This window comes from Fukomys damarensis, unplaced genomic scaffold, assembly GCF_012274545.1.
Source record: "Fukomys damarensis isolate Sample0158 unplaced genomic scaffold, DMR_v1.0_HiC HiC_scaffold_19, whole genome shotgun sequence".
NCBI classification, from domain to species: Eukaryota; Metazoa; Chordata; class Mammalia; order Rodentia; family Bathyergidae; genus Fukomys; species Fukomys damarensis.
The window spans coordinates 42,777,221-42,801,078 of NW_022900931.1; the positions used below are offsets into that span (position 1 = coordinate 42,777,221).

General features: G+C 43.2%; 1 protein-coding gene across 1 annotated transcript; it reads left to right on the forward strand.

The window, feature by feature from the left end:
* Positions 1-46: 46 nt before the first annotated feature.
* Aldh9a1 (aldehyde dehydrogenase 9 family member A1) lies at positions 47-23,807 on the forward strand. The gene is made up of 11 exons (XM_033765679.1): positions 47-222; positions 2,643-2,788; positions 4,833-4,962; positions 5,631-5,765; positions 7,637-7,833; positions 8,850-8,990; positions 16,246-16,434; positions 16,657-16,744; positions 18,984-19,125; positions 21,592-21,704; positions 23,424-23,807. Exons 2-11 carry the CDS (start codon positions 2,744-2,746, stop codon positions 23,516-23,518), a joined length of 1,275 nt encoding a protein of 424 aa, XP_033621570.1. The 5' UTR covers positions 47-222; positions 2,643-2,743; the 3' UTR covers positions 23,519-23,807.
* The last annotated feature ends 51 nt before the right edge of the window (positions 23,808-23,858 follow it).

Sequence of the window (23,858 nt, forward strand, 5' to 3'; positions counted from 1 at the left end):
CGGAGAGCGCGAGAGCACTGGGCCGGACGCGAGGGGCCGTGGAGGAGGAGAGCTGGGAGCCTGCTGGGAGGCAGCTGAGCGGCAACCGGAGTTGCGCATCCGTTAATCACCAGCGTGCGCGCCGGGAGCCCCAGCACTGTGGGAGGTCGAGGCTGGAGGATCGCAAGTTCAACGCCACCCTCGAAACGAGTGACTTTGCGCGACCTTGTCTCAAGATAAAAAGTAAAAAGGGCTAGGGAAGTAGCTCAGTGCCAAGGCCTAGGGTTCAGTGGGGGGGAGCTTGAATTAGGCCTGCTCTGAGGTATTCAGCAGTGTGCCTGGGAGGCCTGCAACAGGACCCGGAAGTGGTGCTGGGGGGAGTGGAGAAGTGCTTGCTTGGCGGTCTCCATGGACCACGAATGTGGATTTTGTCTCTGTTTTCTAGTGCTAAGATACAGTATTTCTGCGCAGGAATCAGAATTGGGAAAGGAAAAATCCCACCTTGATCTAGGCTCCCTCATTTGCTGACAGATAAGGACTTGTATGTACTGACACTGTGCAGCGTGCTGTTTTCATATATGTGTACCTTTCAAAATGACTAGCACAGCCAGACTCATTAACAAATCTGCTACCTATAGACAGTTACCCTTTTTCTTGATAGTGATGCCGGGGTGGTGCACACCCCTGTAATCCTACCTCCCAGTAGGCTGAGGCAGGAAGATCAAGTTCCAGGCAAGCCTGAGGTACATAACGAGACCCTGCCTCTAAACGAACAAAAACCTATTCTCTTAGCAAATCTTAAGTGTACAATGCAAGATTATTAACTGTGGTCCTGAAATAAGAAAAGATGACAGTCTCAATCAAGAGTTGCCCCTCCTGCTAAACCCACAAAGGTCACTGTGCTGGAAAGATGAACTGCTGAAACAGCATCTGCCTGTACCTCCCTGCCCCTGTGCCAAGCCCTGCTTCCCTGCCCTGCCTAAAAAACAACATAAAAATTAAAACAAACTTAGGGGCCGGGGATTTAGCTCAGCGGTTCGGTGGCCTGCCTCGCAAGTGCAAGGACCCGAGTTCAATCCCTGGTACCAAAAAATAATAATAATAAATAAAATAAAACAATTTAGAATCGGGGTCAGACTCTGAAAGGTGACTTCCCCTGGCCCACTAGAGAATAAACCTGCCTTTCCTTTCTGTTCGCTGAGTGCCTCTCTCTGCCTTCGTCTGACAGCCTCGAGTGACCTAACAGTCCCTGTGCTGAACATTAGATCTCCACAATGTAGTTATTTCTGCCTAATGGAACTTTTAAACTTCAGTTCTTAATGTGTCCAGCTAAGGATGAAGAGGGTGTTTTTGTTGTTGTTGTTTGTTTTGCTGCCCTGCATTGAATGTTTAGGGGAACAAATGTGAATGTTTTGTGTGAACAAGAGCAGATGTATGCAGATGAGTACAGCTGGATTGCAAGGGATGGGAGAATTTAGGGCTAACCATGCACCCTAAGTCACAGAGCAGTGACTTGTCAGAACTGGAGTGGCCAAGGAGACCCGGAAAGCTTTAATTCGCCTAAGAGGAAGAAACATCTTTTCTGTCCCCTCCCCATAGTAATACAAAAGTAATGGGAATTATTCTTTACCTACAAAGTCTGTGGTAGTCACTGCCTTTATCAACTATTCAAGTTTGTAACAGAAAGAACAGTTTGTACAGAACATGTGGTACAGTCTAGGAGGCTGAGGGAGGAGCATCCAAAGTTGGAGCCCAGCCTGAATGACTTATGGAGACCTTGTTTCAAAATAAAAAGGTGGGGGTGGTCTGGCTGGGGATGTAGCTCAGTGCAAAGGTCCTGGCTTCAACAAACGTGTGTGTGTGTGTGTGTGTGTGTGTGTTTCTAAAATCTTTCTGGAAAACAAAGTTTCAGGAATTCTTGCGAAAAGGAACTGTTGAATAGGCATTTGTTGATAGAGTTGATAGCACTTACAATGATTGAAAAATTGATGTTTTCATATTTTGCCCAAGAACAAGGATAAGAAAAAAAAAGTTGGAGTAAAAATATTGAAATTTTTTATTTAAGAAAAAGAATTTCTTGCTTTTCAGTATATCTTTTTGAGTTATTACTGTTTACTAGGCATATTCATAAAATATCAGTATGGAACAACTTAGAACACAGAGAAGGGATTTAAAAATCAGAGCTTGTAACCTGTAGCCTGATTAGTTTTAACTTGATTTTTATTGTAAGTCCCCTGAGATTCTGAGACAGTGTTAAGGAGAGCTTATTTCCTAGAGGAAATAAATGTTAGTAAGCTCAACTGTAAAATAGAGAAGTTTTCTGAACTCTCTGCTGTGTTTTGACAAGGGACATGGACTCTGTAATTCTGTGACATAGTTCAGTAGTTTTTTTCTGGAGCCAGGTCTGTAACTTTTATCAGATGCTAACCGGTCAGTGAACTGCTGTATAGAAGGGCTCACTGAATCAAACTAGCCTTTTTTTTTTTTTTTTTTTGGTGCCCGGGATCAAACTCAGGTCCCCTGTGCTTGTGAGGCAGGTGGCAAGAACCACTGAGCTAAATCCCCAGCCCTGAATGAAACTATCCGTAAAAACATTGACACAGGATTTTATTTAAATGTATTGCAATAATTTGACATGAAACTGACCCTTTTATTCTCTGTAGGCCGCGTGATAGCTACTTTTACATGTTCAGGAGAAAAAGAAGTCAATTTGGCTGTTCAGAATGCAAAGGCTGCCTTCAAAATATGGAGTAAAAAATCTGGCATGGAGCGTTGCCGGATCCTCCTGGAAGCTGCCAGAATTATAAGGGTGTGTATCCATATATTCCCTTCCAGAAAACTCTGGCATTCCCCTGCGTGTTCTCCCGGGTTGACTTTGATGCAACGGCAGGGTAAACATTTGTGTGAAATGGGAACGTTTCCACGTGCTCACCTTGGTATGTGTACATGGTTTCTTAGCGATTCCCACCCAGCTCTTGGCTCTTGAACAGCTCCATTGGCAGGTTTTCTTCTACGTATTTGCACCGAATTACAGTGTCCCCTTGGTAGCTTGTCTGCCTTTCTTTTTAATGTACGGTTGTCTACCGGCTTCTTGCTTTGTGCACTTTTCTTCTACTGAAATTGAAATCTACCTTTGTTTTTCAGATTTGTTTTATACTTTAATTGCCTGGGTAAATTTTATAGGCTCGTAGATGTTCTTTCTTACAAAAAAAAAAAAAAAGCCCTAAAAAATTTTTATAGTTTTAAAAGATAGATACGAAGTAGGAAGGGGAGGAGGTCAAGAGATTGATGGAAGGGGAGGGAGGCAGGGGTTGAGGGATGAAAACAAGGAGTTGGGATATGTTATGTACGTGTAGCACTCCCCGTGAGGAACGTCAGCACCACGTACTGCAGAGACGTACAAAAATAAATAATAATAAATGGAAGGAGATGAAGGGGTGAGCAGAGGGAGGAGGGAGGGAAGGGTTGGGGTGAAAAAGGAATGAAGGTGTGTTTTGTTCTTGTACCAGCCTCCCACATGCAGTGTAAACATTACTGCATTCATGTACTAGTAGGCTGAGATAAACAACACGAAGAAATTAAAAAAGCAAAAATAGTAGATGCTCATTACAGAAAGTTTGAATGTTCAGAAAAATGCACACCAGCATATGAATCATGGATCTCTCCAAGCGGTAGGACTGGTGATTTTTTTGTCATAAGTGTGTTAGAAACTGTGAAGAATGGGCCAAGGATTTAGCTCAGTGGTTCTGCCACCTGCTTTGCAACCACAAGGTCCTGAGTTGGATCCTGGTACCAAAAAAAGAAAGAAAGAAACTCTACAGGTTCCGAGTGTTGCTTGCAAGAGTGTCCGTACACACATACACATGGACCTGTACGGAGATTCTGACAGGAGACATGAAAGTTCAGGGATTAGAAAAAATGATGGTTTATTTCAGTAAACTATCTGTGGAATGGGCTGGACCACAGGAGAAGACCCTAAAATTCTGTGACTTAGCATGTATAGGGGCTGCTGTCACATCTGCCGACTCTGTCCTCTGACGAGAGAGAGCAGTTACTCATTAAGCAAACCTCGAGTCCAGAGAGAAAGGTCGCTGAGATTCTTACCTCCAAGTGTAAGTAGATGTACCCAGGAGCAGGAAGTAGAGATGTTACACTTGCACGTTACTCTGATGGCCTCTTATCTCGAGGGCAGCACCGCATCTGCCCTCCAGGGCTTGTGATAACCCACCTGCCAGTGTTCTTTGCCCAGAAAGCCCACGCCATGCAGGAATGTCGAAATATTTATGGACAATTTTTTCCTGACAGGTATTTTCCCTTGTTGTTAAAAATTAGTTTTAATCTGATAGACCAAAGGTGGTGGTCATTGTAAGCTATTTTTATTGTAAGTTATTGTACTTTGTTCTTTATTTTCTCCTATTACACGTTGGGCTATTATGTCCTCCTAGGCAGTGGTTCCTTCGCTATGAAATGATTTTTATTGGTCCTAAATAGTATCTAAGGATGTCTGTGCTCTGTCTGATATTCTTTTCCTTTTCACATAGACCTTCTCTAAACACCATTTCCTTATTATACATGCTCAAACCTGCATACCTGTGAGTGCACAGACACACATAATCATTTCTCGCGGTGTACTATTTCAGACTGATCGTGACTGCGGTCAGAAATGTTTATCACCTACTGAACTTGAACTGTTGTTTAGCAGTAAGCTTGTATCTTTTCTGTATGTAACACTGCCATTCCATTTATTTTCATTTATAGTGTAAGCTATTTCAATTGTGAAAAGCCTAACGATGAATTGTACTTAGCTATGTCAAGACGCGTCTTGGTAGTAAATGGGGCTGTTTTTCTTACAGGAGCGGAAGGATGAAATCGCCACCGCGGAGACCATCAACAATGGCAAGTCCATCTTCGAGGCCCGCTGGGACATCGACACTTCCTGGCAGTGCCTGGAGTACTTTGCAGGCTTGGCCGGATCCCTGGCTGGTAAGCTCTTGCCTGCCCTTCTGGGACCAGCCGACAAAGGGTAGAAGAGCAGAGCCTGGTGACAAAGGGCAAAGACTTGGAATGAGTATGGGCCTGGGTTCACGTCCTGTATTCATCCCCTTCTACTCGGGTAACCCAGGAATTATTTTACCTTTCCTTATTTAAACTGGAGATGGATCTCTGACTTCTGGATTGGTGTAAAGTTGTTGAAACACCACTTCTTACAAGAGTGAGCATACTGTAGTTACCAGCTTCACCAGCTTAGCAAAAACTCTGTAAAAAGTTCCAAAGTTTACAAAAAAACCACATGAAAAGGTTTGTAGGGCCCTGCGGGGTATTGGGAGCCACAGGCTGGAGGTGCTGCTCCTGCTGCAGAGGCCACCCCTTATTTCCATTTTCTTTATAATTTGCTACCCAGTGGAGGCTCAGGCAAGTTTTACAGTTAGCGGGGTCAATGTGTGTTTGAAGGATAAGCAGGATTCTCTGTGGAGACAGAACGGGGAAGCCAGCGTCCCAGTGAGCGGAGGCATAAAAGTGTGGAGCTCCGGGAGCCTGGGTCGTGGGAGCTGTGAGGCTCTGGTCTGGAGTGTGGGTCAGGGTGGGGCACCCGTTGGTCAAACTTGGCGAGCATAGACATGTTTTCCCTTCATCCTCTGTTCACCCTGTAGGTGAGCACATCCAGCTCCCTGGCGGATCCTTTGGCTACACCCGCAGGGAGCCCCTTGGGGTGTGTGTGGGGATCGGAGCTTGGAACTACCCCTTCCAGATCGCCTGCTGGAAGTCAGCCCCGGCTCTGGCCTGCGGTAAGAGGGAATCAGACCTACCGGGAGCCCTGCACTCGAGCCCTCTTCTCTGCCCTCACCTTTCCATCAGCGCACACTTCAAGGCAGAGGGGTCCGCCGTGGGACTTCCAGACCTCAGAGGACACGGCCCATTCCTGCCCTGCCTTGTTCCTCCTAACCTCAACACCACCCACTGCCTGCTGCCCTACAGAGTCTGCCTTAGAGACCTGCCGGTTTAAGCTGCCTCCACAGAGGTGCTCCCCAGCCTCCACACCCCTGTTTAATAAGACACACATATCTCTCAATATTGCCATGATTTATTTGTCCAATTTATGTATGTGTTTACTTATTTTAAGATGCTGGGAATTCTAATTTCTTTGGTTTTTGTTTTGCAGTACTGGGGATTGAACCCAGGGCCTTTACACTGAACTGTAGCCCCAGCCTTCTAATCCTTGGAGAAGGGGTCTCCCTAGGTCACTGAATTGCCCAGGCTGGGCTCAGATCTGTGATCATCTTGCCTCAGACTCCAAGAATGCTGAGATTATAGGCATACACCATCACTGCTGGCTCTAATTTATTTTTGAATACAGAAACAGTTTTTCCTGCTAAATTGAATTCATTTTGTGCTTTCTGGACAATAATTTCTAACATAGAAGAGTTTGACTTGATTTAGAAAGCAGAAGATAAACTTGTTTTTTTTGTTTTGTTCTTTTTTTTTTTTTTTTTTTTTTTTTTTTTGGTTGATTGGGGATCAAACTCAGGTCCTTGCACTTGCGAGGCAGGCGGTAGAACCACTGAGCTAAATCCCCAGCTCTCTTAATTGGTTTTTAAGAAGTGGTAAACAAGGCTCCCATGAGTGTAGCTTTGGCTGTGGCATAACAAAAATGGTTTTATTATACTATTTAAAGAAAAGAATCTGTAGGGGCAAAAGCCTATTTTGATCTTAGAAAAACTCATAATGTTAGAAAAGCATGGCTGTTAGGACATTGTGTGGAGGCGCTGCCTGTGTCTCTAGGGCAGGTACCTGTCTTAGCATCTTGCTGTGGAGAGGCCGGGTGAGAGAGGAGAGAGTGTCAGGATTGAATCTCTAGCCTTGCATACTCTCTCAAATGAACCTTTCTGGTCTTCGGTTTCAACTTTTACAAAGTGAGACTTAAGCCAGGTGCGGTGGTGCATGCCTGTAACCTCAGTATTTGGGAGGCTGAGTCAGGAGGATTGCTGTGAGGTCAAGGCCACCTGGACTCATAGTAAGACCCTATCTCAGAAAACAAAACAAGTAGTGCATATATATGTGTGTGTGTGTGTGTGTGTGTGTGTGTATTATATATATACATACATGTACATAATACATACATGTACATACATTATGTATGTACATGTATGTATGTATATGAGTGGAACTGACCATACTTCATTCTACTGTTGAAGATGCTAGATCTTAGCCACTTAACAGTTTACCCCAAGCATCATTTGGGCATCACACTTGTTTACGCACTTACTGTCCCAAGCATTGCTCGGACAGGGGTCATTTCAGTCAGTTGATTTTTGTATTGAATGAATTTGATTAAAAAATTGTCATTTTTATATTTTCTGTTATATTTAAAAAGTTAACGAAAAGCATGTGCAGTCTTTGGTCATCCCGTATTTAAATAATTGGGTTGGTAAGTGGTTACATATGAAAAGGCCTTGATGTGCCAGTGTGCGGTATAACTGTTTGAGCCCGGGCAGGTATGTGGTCTGTTTAATGAGGGAATCCAAGGCAGGCGGGACGAGATGTGTCTATTACTAATAATGGCTTTAGTGTAGGATTTGATAGGGGGTCGGGACCCAGGTTGTCCTAGTCCCACCCCGAGAAGATCACCAGTCTTGCGTGGTGTCTTGGCTTCATGCAGGTAATGCCATGGTCTTCAAGCCTTCCCCCTTCACGCCGGTTTCTGCTGTGCTCCTGGCCGAGGTCTACACCCAGGCGGGTGTGCCTCCCGGGCTCTTCAACGTGGTGCAAGGCGGGGCAGCCACTGGCCAGTTCCTGTGTCAGCATCCCGACGTGGCCAAAGTCTCCTTCACTGGAAGTGTGCCCACCGGCATGAAGGTGAAGACGAAGCCAGTGCCGGTTAACACAGTCACCAGAGCCAGTCCTACCCGGCATGCATTTGGAGCTGACCTGTATATAAGGAATGGGGCAGGAGGCTCTATTGGGCTGAGGACTACAGCATCCTGTGAAGCCGGAGGGGAGAGAGCGTGGGTGGGGAATCTGTGCTGGGTCAAGTGGAGGTTCAGGTCCTGCCCGAGGTGGTGACGTGTCTGAGGGCACGGGCCTGGGCTGCCGCTTGTGTTGTTTGGCTGTTTAACTCCATGGATAGGAGGAAGAGGACTTCTCTTAGGTTATTTCTGATTCATTATTATGACCTAAATTTGTATTCTGAGCTCTGTCAGCCCTAAACACAGTAATGGCCACAGAAGAGAATTCCTGGCAATCAACAGTATATATATATATTTTTTTTTAGGTACCGGGGCTCAAACTCGGGTCCTTGTACTTGCAAGGTAGGCGGCGGCACCACTGAGCTAAATCTTTGGCCCCACAACAATATGTTTTAAATCAGTGGTGGTGAACCTGTGTCCCATGTGCCATAGTGAGCTGTTTGTGTCATCAAAAGCTCTAAAAAGTTCAGCGTCACTGTTTAAAATGAACTCTTTGTTCATTCACAGTGTACTTCTGTGGGCTCTCTTTCGTTTTGTGCAAAAGTTATTTATTTATTTATTTATTTATTTCTGGTATGGGGATCAAACTGAGGACCTTGTGCTTGGGAGGCAGGTGCCACTGAGCTAAATCCCCTGCCTGGAAAAGAGTATTTTAAATAGGTGAAGGGCCAGGGATTTGGCTCAATGGTTCCACTGCCTGCCTCACAAGAGCAAGGTCTCGAGTTCATTCCTCGGTACCAAAAGAAAAAAGAAAAGAAAGAATTAAATAGATGAAGGGCAAAGTATATTGAGAATAAGGCAGCAGGTCATATACAGCTGTCAGTGGCTTTGTAGGGTCAGGGTTAATACAGTTGTCAACCTAACCAGTGTCAAGCTTCCTCTGAATGCTTTGTTTTTGCTCCACAGATCATGGAGTTGTCAGCTAAAGGAATCAAACCTGTTACCTTGGAACTTGGCGGCAAATCTCCACTCATCATCTTCTCAGACTGCAGCATGGAGAACGCTGTGAAGGGCGCACTGATGGCCAATTTCCTCACACAAGGCCAGGTATGGGCTTGGCTCTGGCAGAGGTTCTGAAGGAATCGCAGCGCATTGTACAGCTACTGTTTTGAAACATTTTCAGACTTACTAGAAGAGTTCCAGACTAGAACAAAGAATTCCATATACCCTTGAACCAGATTCCTCGAATGTTAAAATGTTAACACTTTTACTTTATATTGCTCTTCGTCTGTCTCTGTACACACGTATATGTGTTCAGTATTTCTGAAGTACTTAAAAGTTACAGACGGGCTGGGGATTTAGCTCAGTGCTTCCGCCGCCTGCCTTGTAAGCGCAAGGACCTGAGTTCAATCCTTGGTAGAAAAAAAAAATTTTTTTACAGATAAAACCAGGCTTCTCTAACCTCCAACTATTTCAGTGTTCCTGAAAACAAGTGTATTCTTTTACATAGCACATTCCACTGGTGGAAATCAATACCCTAACATCAGTGGACCTCTATTACCCAATCTGTAACCTTTGTTAAAATTTCACCATTTGTCCCTTTAGTAAAGGAAAACAACAAATTTTTTTTTTTTGTGGTACAAGATTGAGTCAGAGATGATGCATTTAGTCGTCTTGCCTGCTTTTTTTCCCCCCGAAGTTATTTTTAAAGATTGTACATATTTATGAGATACAGTGTAATGACTCGATACACATATATAACGTGTGGTGATCCAATCTTAGTTAGCATTAGGCGTTTTTCTCTTTAATTTCCTTTAATTAGGAAGCATTCTTTAGTTATTGTCTTTGATGACGTTGGCCTTTTCAAAGTGTACAGGCCTGTTACTTTATAGAATGCTCCTCATCGTAGGTCTGTCTGATGTTTCCTGTTCATCATATTCATATTATGCATTTTTGGCAAAAAATAGTCCAAATGTGCCATTGTGTCCTTCTTAGAGGGTGTTAACTCTAATCAGTTGCTTAAAGTGGACCTTCACTGGGCCAAGGATTTAGCTCAGTGGTGCTGCCCCCTTGGTGCAGGGTTCTGAGTTTGATTCCTGGTACCAAAACAAAAAAAAACTGGATCTTCACTGTAGTAACTGTTTTTTCTCCTGTGGTTAATTATCTTCTGAGAGGTACTTGGTTTTTTGAATCAAATCAATCAGGATCTTGCGGTGTAGTTTAGGCTGGCCTTGAACTCACTCACTCTGTGGCGAAGGCTGGCCTCAAACTCAGGGTGATCCTCCTGCCTCAGCCTCCCGAGTACTGGGATTAGAGGCATGTGCCACCAGGCCCAGCCATGACAGATACTTTGAGATGACTCTGTTCCTCATCACACTTCCTACCCAGCAGTTTTATCACTCACTGATGATTCTTGCTGCAAGTTTTTATTGTGGTTGTTGCTGAATGATGATTTTCCAGTTCCATTCTTTTTATTTATCAGCCCACCTTCTGGTGTCAGAAAGAACTTTCCCTTCTCCGTTTTCATTCACTTAGTTTTATTTTTCATGAATACTATTTCATTAGTATTATTGTTTATTTGGATGCTCAAATAACTGCATAGTTATTCTCTTTCTTTAATTTCTGGAACAGTAAGGCATTACAGACTCATCTTATTCTTTCCCTGGCTCAAACCTGGCATCGGCCGCTTCCCTGGGAGCTCTTGTTCATTGACTGGTAAACGGCATTTAGAAACCACTGTCTGAGCGGCAGATGTGTTCCCTGCTGCTGGGCTATCAGTGCTCCAAGGACCTCAGTAGAGTGCTGGGACCTGCACGTTTGTCTATATGCACACACCTGTTCTTAACCACTACAATCAGACAGAAACTTCCAATTTTAATCTAATTCTCGAAGGGTTCGGTTTGGCCTTCTACCTTTCCACATTTGTAATTTCCATCAGTAAGACATTTGGCTCCATTACCCACAATATATTTATTTAATTTCTTATTCCTTAAGCAGGGTGTGGTGGTGCACGCCAGTAATCCTAGCACTCAGGAGGCTGAGGCAGGAGGGTTGCTATGAGTTTGAGGCCAGCCTGGGCAACGTAGTGATTTCAAGGCCAGCCTGCACTACATAGCAAGACCCTGTTTCAAAACAAAACAACAAGAAGAAAATAATTTCTTAATCCTTGAATACATTTATAGTAGCTTCAGATTTATGAGTTCATACCACTATGAAAAATAAACCTAATTGGAGTTCACAGTAATTCACAGATCTTTTTGAGGTCATAGTCAAAGTACTGTGTTCACCTGTTGCCTGGATCTGTTTCCCCTTTTCTGACCTGCTTTCAGTATGGTTATGATATCCATTTTAGAATAGCTAAGTTGTTTTTTCTAGTATTTAATTTGGGGCTTGTTTTGCCTATTTTTTTTTGTTTTGTTTTGTTTTGTTTTTTTGAGACAGGGTCTCACTATATAGTTGAGACTGACGTGGAACTCACAGTGATCCTCCTGCCTCAGCCTCCCGAGTGCTGTGATTACAGGCGTATGCCATCATGCCCAGCTATTTCGCCTATTCTTGCAGACTTTAAAAATCTGTTTCAAACTGGGTATGGTGTGCACGCCTATAGTCCCAGCACTCTGGGAAGCTAGGGAGGCAGATCCCAAATTAGAGCCCAGCCTGGGCAACTTGATGAGATCCTGTCTTGAAATAAACAATAAAAGGGGGGATGGGCTGGCGGCTGTGTGGTAAACCCTAGACACACCAGTAGCACAAAACACAAACAAAATAATAATGTGGCTCTAAATGTTAGAATTTTTAAAAATCCACAGTGAAAGATGTGAGTCCTCCCCATGCGTCCTACTCTTTTCCATACCCTTCCTGACCCCCCTGGTAGCCACTCTTAATTTTTTTCTAGTTTTCCTTTTCTTTGCTTCTTTTTGTACAAGTGATCAGGTACTTATATATTTCTTATTTCCTTTTCTTTCTTCCAAGAGAGGCACCATGTTAGAGGCACTCTTTCTCTTTGCTCTCTTCATTTAACATATCCTAGAAAGCACTCCATGTCATTTTGTAGAGATCCTTTTTTTTCATCGCTGCATAATCCAGCTGCTTTTCCTTGTGAGGCATTTAGGTTGTTTGCAGTGTTTCACAGTGCTACAGTGAATGAGTAACCTTGTGCTCATGTATTTTCATATTGTTGGAGATATATTTTCAGGGACTCTCCTAAAAGTGATAATGTGGAATTTTTGTGACAGTTTTTAAAAATGAAAATTGTGTGTACTTTCATTGTATGACTCAGCATTATTAACTCTGGTCATCATGCTGTAGATTGAGTGTCTGGAACTTTTCATCCTGTAATAGTACAGCTTGTACCCTTTCTGACTTCTCCCCAGTTCTGTCCTACTCTGCCTGTGGGAACCAACATTATATTCTCTGCTTCTCTGTATTTGACTTTTTAGATTCCACATACAAGTCAGTCTGGCTTATTTCACTTCTGCAGGTTGATCTCTGATGTTTCTTCATTCATTCGCTTAGAACAGGGAGATTGTGGGGTCCACATGTTAGCTATGGTGAATGATGCTGTGATGAACATGGCAGTGTGGGCACCTCCTCAAAGTACTGATCTCATTTCTTTGGGGTCCATACCAAGCAGTGGGATTGCTGGAGGAGATGCCAGTTTTATGTTTCATTCTTAGGACCTGTTTTCCATAGTGGGTGTGCTAATTTACATTCCCATTAAGAGTGTGCAAGAGTTCTTTTTTCTCTACATCTTTGAAAACATTTATAAAAATCTTTCTGATAATAGCCATCCTAACAGGTGTGAGGTAATATCTCATTGTGATTTGGATTTGTGTTTCCCTAATGGTCAGTGATGTTGAGCATCCTTTCATACCTGTTGGTCATGGTTATATTTTTGGGAAAATATCTATTCAGGTCCTTTGTCTGCTTTTAAACGAGGCTTATGTGGTTATTTGGGCTGTTGAGTTGACTTTCTTACATACTGTGACTTTTTTTTTTAGAAGCAAGATACACATAAAATTTTCCATTTTAACCCATTTGGGCTGCAGATTGCAATTTTTAAATTTTTACATGAAATTCATGTGTTACCTAGGAAGATTCAAGGAACAAGAATTTGAAGAAGAAAATTTATCCTCCGTTATGTGTGTTTCACAACCGGAGCACTAGGCGTTGAAGGGGTGACCGTTCCGAGGTGTTTGGTGGCCTTCAGCACTGTCATATCATCTGCGGTCACCGCCGTTCTCCGGCCTTCTAGGAAGGCTCCAAACTGACCCTGAGTTCATTACGGATCTCCCCATTCCTTTCTCCCCACAGCCCTGCTAGCTGCTGTTTTGTGAATTTGATTGTTCTAGGTGTCTCTTATAAGTGGAACCTTACAGTATTTATTCTTTCATGTCTGCTTCTTTCACTTTACACTGTCTTCAGGGTCCACCTGTAGGGTTGTCAGGACATCCTCCTCTGTAAGACTATCGCGTAGTATGTATAGATGAGATTGTGTTTATTCAGTCCTCCACTGAGGGGTTGTTTCCATCTTTTGGCAATTTGAATCATGCTGCTGTGACCACTGATGTGTGGATACCTGCAGAAGTCCCTGCTGTCAGGTCTGTGGGACCCATGCCCAGAAGAGCGGGGTCACTGGAGCACACAGTAATTCAGTTCATTTTGAAGGAGCCATTCCTCTGTTTTCCATAGTGACTACATTTTATGTTCCCACCAGTAAAACACAGTTTTTAGTTTTCTCTATATCCTTTCTTTTTTTTTTTTTTTGGTTCCGGGAATCAAACTCAGGTCCTTGTGCTTGTGAGACAGGCAGCAGAACCGCTGAGCTAAATCCCCAGCCCCTGTCTATATCCTTAATAAGCTTTTTCTTTCCTTTTTTTTACATATAGTTGTCATCTTTGTGGCTGTGGAATAGTATCTGATTGTAGGTTCTTAAAATTGTATGTATATATATGTATGTGGTACTGGGGATTGAACTCAGGGCCTTCTCTACATCCCTAGCCCATTTTATATTTTTAAATTATGAGACAGGGTCTTACTGAATTGCCCAGGCTAGGCTTGAAATTGCAACTCTCCTTCCTCAGCCTTCCAGAGTGCTGAGATTACATGTCTGTGCCACCAGGCCTGGCTTGATTGCAGTTTTGTTTTGCCTTTCTCTGGAGATCCGCGATGTTAGGTGCATATGTGGATGTGACCAGTTTCTCCTCTAAAAGAAGAAACTACTTTCGTACAGTGTGTGCATTCTTATTTCTTCATAGCTTCTCAGAACATAATGTCACAGCTTTACGTTTTCACAGAAAGGTGGGAATTGGTATCTCAGTATAGCTTTAACTTCATTTCTCTAGTTATGAGTGAGATCAAACATTTCCAGACTTAAGGACCATTTGTAGTATATGTGTTTGTGTGTTTTAGTTGCCTACTTTTCTATTTGAAATTTGTTTTTTTTTCTTTATGTTTTGTGTAGTGTTTTTGCTTTTTTGCTTTTTGGTACCGGGGATCGAACTCAGGACCTTGCACATGCAGCCACTGAGCTAAATCCTTGGCCCATGTTTTATGGAATTCTTATCTTCTTTATATGAAGTTCACAATTTGAAAAGCTCTTTAAGTATTTGTAACATTAACAGTTTATCTTATATCAGTGTTTCAAATATTTTCAGTTTTTCGATTGTCTGGATTTATTTAGAGCAATTTGGGGGTGGAGGGGCAGTCTTGCTGTGTAGGCCAGGCTTGCCTTGATTCTATAATTCTCCTGCCTCAGCCTTCTAAGTGGTGGGATTATAAGCAGGTGCCATTGCACCCTGTCTTTTAAAACATTTTTATGTGGTTAAATTTATCAATGTTTCTCTTTCATTCTATGTAGATTTTTAATTTAATTTAATTTTACTTTTTAGTACCGGGGATTGAACTCAGGACCTTGCACTTGCCAGGCAGGCGATAGCAGCACTGAGCTAAATCCACGGTCCTAGATTTTTTTAATGTTTTGTTTTATTTGGAGGCAAGCTCCAACAGTGTACCCATGCTGGCCTTGAACTCACAGTGATCCTCCTGCCCCAGCCTCCCAAGTGCTGGGATTACAGGTGCGCACCACTACGCCTGGCTTGTATGTAGATTTTGAGCAGTAGTTAAAAACTCTTGTAGCTAGGCTATAGAGACATTACTTATATTTGATGATGGTTTGGTTTTACATTTCTTGCTTAGGTTCTTGATACATTTAGAGTTTATTCTCCTGTTTGACATGAGAGGAATATCCTGTTCCCTCTTCCATGTGGATAACCTGCTGTCCAGCACAGTGGGTTATTTAGTTCATCTTTGGGCTTCCATCGTTATCATGAACTAAGTGTCCATGAGCACTGGGATCTGTTTTTGGACTTTTCTGTTCTGTTCTGGCAGCCTTTGAGCAGTATTATGTTCATTTTTATGGGGCATCTAAATAGTGATTATTTGCAGTTATAGACACATGCACTGAAATGCCTAGTTTTCAGAAGTAGGTGTAAGACTGTAGCACCTAACCTTTTCTTGTTGTTTGTTTTGAAACAGGATCTCACCCTGTAGTCCAGGCTGGCCTCAAATTAGAGATCTTTCCTCAGCCTCCCAAATGCTGAATTACAGTCACCGTGCCTGGCTGTCTCTCCTCCACTCTTATTCCTGAAGCTCCTCCCATTCCCCTTGAGCTACACAGCAGATGAGCAGCTGCTAGGAGGAAGTAGGGGAGGTCCTGGGTCTTATAGACCCACTGATGGCCTTAAGAAAATTTAAACAAAGGTGGAATTAACTTTTATGCTTGCTGGTGGTATGCACAAAATTACATATACAATCCTTTCTATTCAGTATTGGTACAAGTTTTATTTGATTTGATTTTTTTGCAGTACTGGGGATTGAACCTAGTGCCTTTGCAGTGTGCTACATCCCCAGCTATTTTTATTTATTTTTTTTTTTTTGAGTCAGGGACTCTCTCTAGGTCACTGAGTTTCCCAGGCTGGGATCGAGTTTTCTATCCTCCTGCCTCAGCCTCCCAGAGTGCTGGGATTACAAGTGTGTGCCACCACTCCCATCTCAGGATGGACAATTTTTTTTTTTTTTTTGGTTTTTTTAAGTCAGGGTCTCACTATGTAGTTGAGACTGACCTGGAACTCACTATGTAGCCCAGGCTGGTCTTGAACTCACAGCGATCCTCCTGCCTCAGCCTCCCGAATGCTGGGATTACAGGCGTGTGTCATTACTCCTGGCTGGACAATTTTTAAAAATGAAAATACCCTTTAAAAAAACATGGCATGCCTCTTTTAAGTTTAAAGTTACTAGATTACTTTTCTCCCTTTCACTCTTTGCCCCATATGCATATTTATGTCTTGTATCTGTCCTTTAGGTTTGTTGTAATGGCACAAGGGTATTTGTGCAAAAGGAAATTATTGATAAGTTCACCGAAGAAGTGGTGAAGCAGACCCAGAAGATAAAAATTGGAGATCCCCTTCTGGAGGGTACAAGAATGGGTCCGCTCATCAACCGGCCGCACCTGGAGCGAGTCCTTGGCTTTGTGAAGTCAGCAAAGGAGCAGGTGAGAAGTGAGCAGAAGCTGGGCAGGGTGAGGGAAGGGTTGGTTGCCCTTTGTCACTGTCCTGTGCCCTTTCCTGTGTTGCTATGCACTGGCTGGAAGTGTCCCTGAGCAGTGCCCTGCTCCCTGTCTTTTGGTTTGTTCAGGATACACGTAACCTTTCAGGAATGCTGTAGGGCTGTATGTTTAATGCAAAAGACACATCCATTTTCCTTTCTTTGGCAGGGTGCTAAGGTGTTATATGGTGGAGACCTGTACGTACCTGAGGATCCCAAATTAAAAGATGGATACTACATGAGACCTTGTATATTGAGTATGTCTTCTTGTTTGCTTTTAAGTGATTTGAATTAAATACTGAGTAGATAGGAATGAATATTTATGAAATAGATATGTAGTATTAAGCAAGGGCTGGCAAACCATGTGTTCCATCACTTAGGTTTAAAAAGTAGAAGGGCCCCCATCAACTTTGAAGCCCTCTGGGTGCCCTCCTGTTAGAGAAGCCATAGTCTTAGTTTGCTGGGGACATGTATTGTCCTGGAAGCAGGGAGAACAAAACAATGAAAGTGAAAAATAAAAAAGGAAGTGCATAGGGTTGTTTTGTTTTGCAGAACTGGGGATTGAACCCAGGGCTTCTGCACTGAGCTGCATCTTCAACCTTTTAAAAATTTCTTTGTTTTGAACCAGAGTCTCACTAAGTTGTTAAACTGCCCAGGCTGGGCTCAAACTTGAGATCGTCTTGCTTCAGCCTTCCAGAGTGCTGGAATTAGAGGAGTGAGCCGCCATGTGTGGCTGCAAGTTTGTATTTGATAAAAATTTAATGAATTTAATTCCTCAAGAAAAGAATGTTTTTCATTTTGTTAGATAATATGTTAGTCTTTTAAAAATTATGAAATTTCATAATTTTTCACATCTGTCAATTTTAAAAATCTTCTGGTTTGAGCTGGACATGATGGCACACACCTATACAATGTCCTTACATGTCAGCTGCTGCTTTTTTATACCCTCATCTCTCTCTCTCTTTTTTTTTGTTACTGAGTTTCAAACTCAGGACCTTGTACTTGCGAGGTGGATGTGGTGCCACTGAGATAACTCCCCGGCACTGTGCCTTTCTCTCTTTTGATTCCCCAGCGTAGCTCTTACTGCTCCTAGAGTTATCCTGTGTTATCAGCCTGTATAAGATGATAACATATTTTCTGGGACTGTTGGGTAACAAAAATGGTTTTGAGTAATTCAATTCTTGGCTGATGGTTTTCCTCAAAATTATATGTAGATTATTTTCAAATCATTAGAATATGGTAAACTATTTTTAAACACATCCTAAGTATTTCTTAATTTATCTTTCAAAATAATTCAGATGAGCCAGGTGTGGTGGTGCACGCCTGTAATCCCAGCACTTGGAAGGCTGAGGCAGGAGGATCGCTATGAGTTCGAGACCAGCCTGGGCTACATAGTGAGTTCCAGGTCAGTCTCAACTACATAGTGAGACCCTGTCTCAAAAACCAAGGAAAAAAAATTTCAGATGACTCCAGAGCACATCATAACTCACTGGTGGTGAGCAGCATGCTATATATAGGGTAGCACCTTATAAATCCCAAGAGATTTTAGTCATCGTTACAGCTCAGGAGGTAGTTGGTTTTCAGTCTTTGGCTAGTACAGAGTTGGGGTTTCTAGTAGGGTCCTCAATCTCTTCTTCGGCCCCACGTTGTCTGCATGTATAACACCACCTTACAAACAGCGTGTCTCACTCCGTGCAGTGATTGCCAAAGTTGAGCGAAGCTGTTCTTCAGGTACAGTGCAGATTGAATAAATGTACTCATTTCTTTGAGACTCCTTGGGGTTCAGTTTTGGACATCCGATATCTGAGCTTTTTTGATACGCGTACTTTAAAGTGTCAAGTGTGAATTAAATCATTTCAGCGGATTAGCCACTTAAAGGAGCTTAAATATGTTTTTATGTGCAGTGAATACTCCCTCAAGTCCTCCTCCCCTCCACTTCCTGCTCTTGCTCCTCTCCCTCCCTTCCCCTCTCCTCTTTCCTCCCCTGCCCCTTGTCCTCTCACATTAGGAAAATGTGAAAAAACACAAAAGCAATTATGCACATAACATTTTAACAAGTCGGGGTGATGTTGTATTCAGTTTTATGTCATTTTTAGTGTTTTATCATGAACATTTACACCATCTTTTTTTTTTTTAATTACTTTTGGAAGCTTCATGAAAGTTTATCGTGAGGAAGTACATGGTTCATGCGATCATTTCTTATATCTTGGATGCTTAGTTTATTGCTTCCTGTTTTCACTATTTTCAGTAAGGTCGTGGCGAATGTCCTTGTAAATAGATCCTTGTCACCTCATTAGCTATTTCCTTAGGAAGAATTTAAAAAGGTGGATCTGGAATTGTACAGTCTGTGCTTGTTTCATACATATGTTAAGTTGCCTGCAGTGTTCACTGGCAGTGCCATACTGAATTTTTTCTAGTTGTGGATTTACTGGGAAGAAGGCATTTTTAAGTTGCAGAGATTTCACTGACTTTGGATTTTATAATAAATGTTTGTAGCTAATTGCAGAGATGACATGACCTGTGTGAGAGAAGAGATCTTTGGACCAGTCATGTCCATTTTGCCGTTTGACACGGAAGCCGAGGTTCTGGAACGAGCCAACAACACCACGTTTGGACTCGCAGCTGGCGTGTTTACCAGGTATGTGGAGGAGGACGTGGCGGTGGCTTCCGGGTGGGCCGCAGGGTCTGCCTAGATGTGTAGTGGATCTGACTCCTCGCTGGACTCTCCCTCGCTTAGAGCCATCGGCGTGTTGTGTGTGCTTCAGTTGAAATCAGAAGATGCCAGAATAGCACTTTGTAGTTGCCCCAAATGGCCAGAGGACCCTGCTCACATTTAAGCTGAGCTATAAACTGTTGATTGTGGCCTCTTGTTCATTGATTGAATAAATATTTTAGGTAGTGGTCTATGTAAAGCTTTGGGCTATTTGGAAACCCGTAAGTGTGTAAATTCTGCTCTTTGAAAAGCATGCTTTTTAGTGACATTCGAGTAGTTTATCGTTGAAATGTATTGACATTCATGTAAGCATTTTTTCTTCCGTTGGATATTTAGAACACTGTTTCAGTTTTAACTATTGTAAGTAATGTGACTAATTTTTATACATAAATGTTAAGGGAAAAGATGATTTGGGAGCAAAATTTATTTGAAGATGCCTGCATACTTCTTGTTTACATACAAACTTTGCTTAGTCTTAGGCAGTTTTCTAAGGATGCTTTGCACTGGGAAGTATGCTGTTTGTTTGGTGACCCCGAAGTCAGTTTTCTTGTGGCTTTGTGGTCAGAGACCTGGAAGGAAAGCCCAAGGCTCTCTCCAGGCCCTGATAATGATAGCTTCCTTTCAGGGCTGAAGAAAAGATTGGGACTTAGCTTTATAAATTTGTGAATGGAGAGAGCTGAGTACTCTTGTTTGACTTTGCCACCTCAGTACACACAGAAGGTAATTCTAATATGCAGTTACCTTTTCTTTTTAACAGCTCTAGTGGGGTAATTCACATGCCACACGATTCACTCATTTCAGTGGTGTTTAGTTTATTTACAGAACTGTGCAACTAGCACTGTAAGCCAATTTAGAATATTTTCAGTGTGTTTTTCTTCATCCTAAGAAGAAACTGTGTGCCCATTAATAGTTATTTCTGGCCAGATATGATGGTGCATGGCTGTAATCCCAGCTGAGGCAGGAGGATTGCTATGAGCTTCAGGCCAGCTTGGGCTGCATAATGCTCTGGAATACCTACTGAGACCCTGTCTCAAAACAGCGAAATAGTCACTGACCATTCCCTCTCCTCTCCATCCCTGGCAACCACTAATCTACCGTCTGTCCCTATGGGTTTGCCAATTCTGGAAAAAAATGTTATATGAATGAGTCATATAACGTGATTTGTGACTGGCTTCCTTCACCTGTATTCGTGTTTCAAGGTTCACGTACTCTGGAGCAATGTATCAGCACGTCATTCCTTTCTGGAATGCTCTGCCATTGTATGGGCATACCATGTTTTTTTATGCATTTATGTATTTTTTGGGTATTTTTGGTGATACTGGGGATTGAGCTCAGGCTTTTGCCCTGAGCTGCACCTCCAGCCCCTTTTAAAATTTTTTTAAATTTTGAAAAAGGATCTTACTCAGTCATTATTGCTGACCATGCTAGGCTTGAACCTGTGATCCTCCTGCCTCAGCCTCCCAGAGTGCTGGGATTATAGGTGTGCACTACCATGCCCAGCTTGTGTGAACATGTATTTTCATTTCTGTTGGATATACTTCTAGGAGTAAAATTACTGAATCATTTGGCAACTTTGTGTTTAACTTTTAACTCTTAACTTTTTAAAAATACTATTAACTGGGTTTTCAAAAGGGCAGTAGCACTTTACATTCCTACTAACAATGTGTAAAGGTTCTAGTTTCTTTTCACCCTTGTTAGCCCATTTTATTTTCATTTTTGTGGATTTTATTTTTACTCCCTTTTTTTGAGACAGGGTTTCAGTACATAATGTAGGCTGGCCTACACCTCGCTATGTAGCCTTAACTGGCCTCAAATTCATGATTCTCCTATCTCAGCCTCCCAAGTGCTGGGATTATAGGTGTGAGCCATAACACCCAGCTTATTTTTACTTTCTTGATTATCTTCTGTGCAGCACAAATTTTTTAAAAAATTTAATAAACTGTAATATTCTTTTTTTGTGTGTGGTCTGTTACTTTTGGTGTCACAGCCAAAGAGGGTTTGTCTAACCCAAAGACATAAGGACACATTCCTGTTTTTTCCTCCAAGAGTTCTTACAGTTTTCACTCCGTCATTTTAGATCTGTGATACACTTGGATGGATTTTTGTGTAGAGTATGAAACATGGGATTCTGCTTTACTGTTCTGCATGTAGGTATCGAGTGCTCACACCATTTGTCGGAGACTGTTTTTCCTCCCTGGCTCGTCGTGGCACCCTGTTCCTTCCTGTTGGTTTTGTAGATTCCTTTCAGAGGGTACTGTGAATCGGAAGTCTGTGCCTATTTTACCTGAATAATAAAAGGTTTTCAAACATTTGGCAGATTTGGCACCCTTAAAACTGGACCGTGACTCTTCCTAGTAAAGGAGTAATAACGGGGTATGCTTCCCTTGGTAGGGACATCCAGCGGGCTCACAGAGTGGTGGCCGAGCTGCAGGCAGGAACGTGCTACATTAACAACTACAACGTCAGCCCCGTGGAGCTGCCCTTCGGGGGATATAAGAAGTCAGGTGAGGAGCTGGCCAGAGTGTCAGCAAACCAGGTGTCCAGGGCAACCAGGGTTCCCTATCCTCTCTGCCTGTTAGAGTCCCGGTGCTCCCCCTATGCCCTGGAGTCTCTGGGAATGGAGCCAGGCATCTCCATGTGGCTTGTGAACTGCTCATGCACATCTCAAGAAGGTTCATGATGCGGGCAGCGCCTGTGCTGACAGTGAACATAAAACCTTTCCTCCAGGAGTTCCATCTGAGGCATTGTCCGTCAACAGGGTTTAGGCAGAGTGTCTTCAGAGTAATGTCCCAGAAAGCTTAGGTTATTTTGTTTTCTCTGTGAGGCCAAATTAATCATAATCTGTTTCTGGGGCGGGGTACCGGGGATTGAACTCAGGACCTTATGCTTGTCAGGCAGGTACGGTACCACTGAGCTACACCCCCAGCCCTAGTAATAGTCTGTCAGTTATAACCATCACCACCCTAGTTGGTGGCTGTGGAAATGTTCCACTTTCACGGTCACCTGTCACCTCAGTGTGACATGTGCACGTGTAACATGTCAGCAGGTGGACGCAGCAGGAACGGAGCTTCTTCCCCTAAAGTCTCTTGCGTATAGGTGTTCATTAGTTTCCTTCACTGCTCTTCATCTAGACTCAGAATAGCGTGGTCTTCTAGAACCATCGTTCTGAGAATCTTACCCTGGCCACTGTGGCAAATTTTACAGCTGTCACAGAGTTGGCAAATACATAAACCCTGCTGAACACTGATGAGATAGATGGCAGTGTTAACTTGCCAGCCTCACCTGGCGTTTAGTATTATCCTGGCACTCCCTACCGAGCGGGAGGGGGCGCCCAGAGGAGCTGCTCGCATAGGCACAGACTCAGGTGGGGAGTGTGGGGCCCTTGTGTTTGGGTCTCACCTTCAGCACAGGGAAAATATGCTTGGAATCTGCAGCTTGGGAGGTGGGGTGTCCCAGGCCACTTTTTGGTTCCCTTGGACCAGGCTGCATAGAATGAGGAAGAGAAACAGCTAGAGCTGTAGAGCCGTGCCTGCCCTAACCTGCTAACCAGCTCTGCGCAGAGACTTGCCAAGGAGAGCTAGGTCTCATCCAGACCTGTGTGTGTGCTGCCATTTGAACAGCACCACAGAATAAGTGCTTTTTGAGGAACTGGCTAAGTCTGGGGCAGTGCAGAAGATAGGACTAGCGTGGAGCCCGTTCTGTTACCACAGTAACCGAATGTACTCAATGGGACAGTGTCATCAGAGGAACCTCCAGGAGGTCTTCCTGTCATAGTGGGCAGTGCACTTGAGGGCTTAATGTGAAAATTTAATGAACCTATTACATAGAGTTAAGTTTTAAATTAGCAACCCCTTTCGAGGCCAGAGGGTTGGCTGTTAGAGACTGATTTAACACGTTGAACAGATTATCCTAACAACAACAACAAAAAGGCAAAGGAAACAAAAACCCAAACATTAAAAAAAAAAATCTTTACCCTGAATAGTGGATCCGTGAAATTCAGTCACAGATTGCTAAGAAATGAGACCTGTGTATTTTCCTGTGCTGGTTCCCAGGACCAGTGGGTCCTGCTCCCCCCGGCACTGCCCAGCTGATGGATGGGGGAAGGGATTTATCCAGAAGTGTTGGGGTCTGGGTCCCTCCTCTCCCACGCTGAGAAGCGGTGCACAGTGACTTTTCAGACAGTTGTAGCTATGGCTCACCCTGGCCCCTTTCCTTCTTTTCAGGATTCGGCAGAGAGAATGGCCGTGTGACACTTGAATATTATTCACAGCTGAAGACTGTGTGCGTGGAGATGGGTGATGTGGAGTCTGCTTTTTGAAGCCAGGCTGTGGGATAAGTCAAGTTGGCATCTTGACATGGCAGGATAACTGATGACCACTTCAATCCAGACTTTGGTCATTCAGATTGAAATGTGGCTTGATGGTGTTCTTCATCTTTCAGTCACCTTCCTAACTGACACTGTGCACAAGTGCCTCTTAGATAGGAATTAAGATAGTTGTGATTTTTCTGACAGCAAATTTCTGTGAAATCTTTAAAAGTTAGCAGCATGCTTCCGGAGAACAGGTGGTTTAACAGGTAGAGCATAACCAGTGTTACACATCTTCCACACAGCTGATGCAACGTTAACTCTCTAGCTAAGGACCTTGTTCCTTTGTAGA

Bases quoted from the DNA above. Each gene is read 5' to 3' on its own strand.
- Aldh9a1 (XM_033765679.1), top strand. From the start codon at position 2,744: ATGGAGCGTTGCCGGATCCTCCTGGAAGCTGCCAGAATTATAAGG. The intron at 16,435-16,656 runs GTGAGAAGTGAG...TTTCTTTGGCAG, and splicing joins TGAAGTCAGCAAAGGAGCAG to GGTGCTAAGGTGTTATATGG. The intron at 19,126-21,591 runs GTATGTGGAGGA...TTCCCTTGGTAG, and splicing joins GCAGCTGGCGTGTTTACCAG to GGACATCCAGCGGGCTCACA.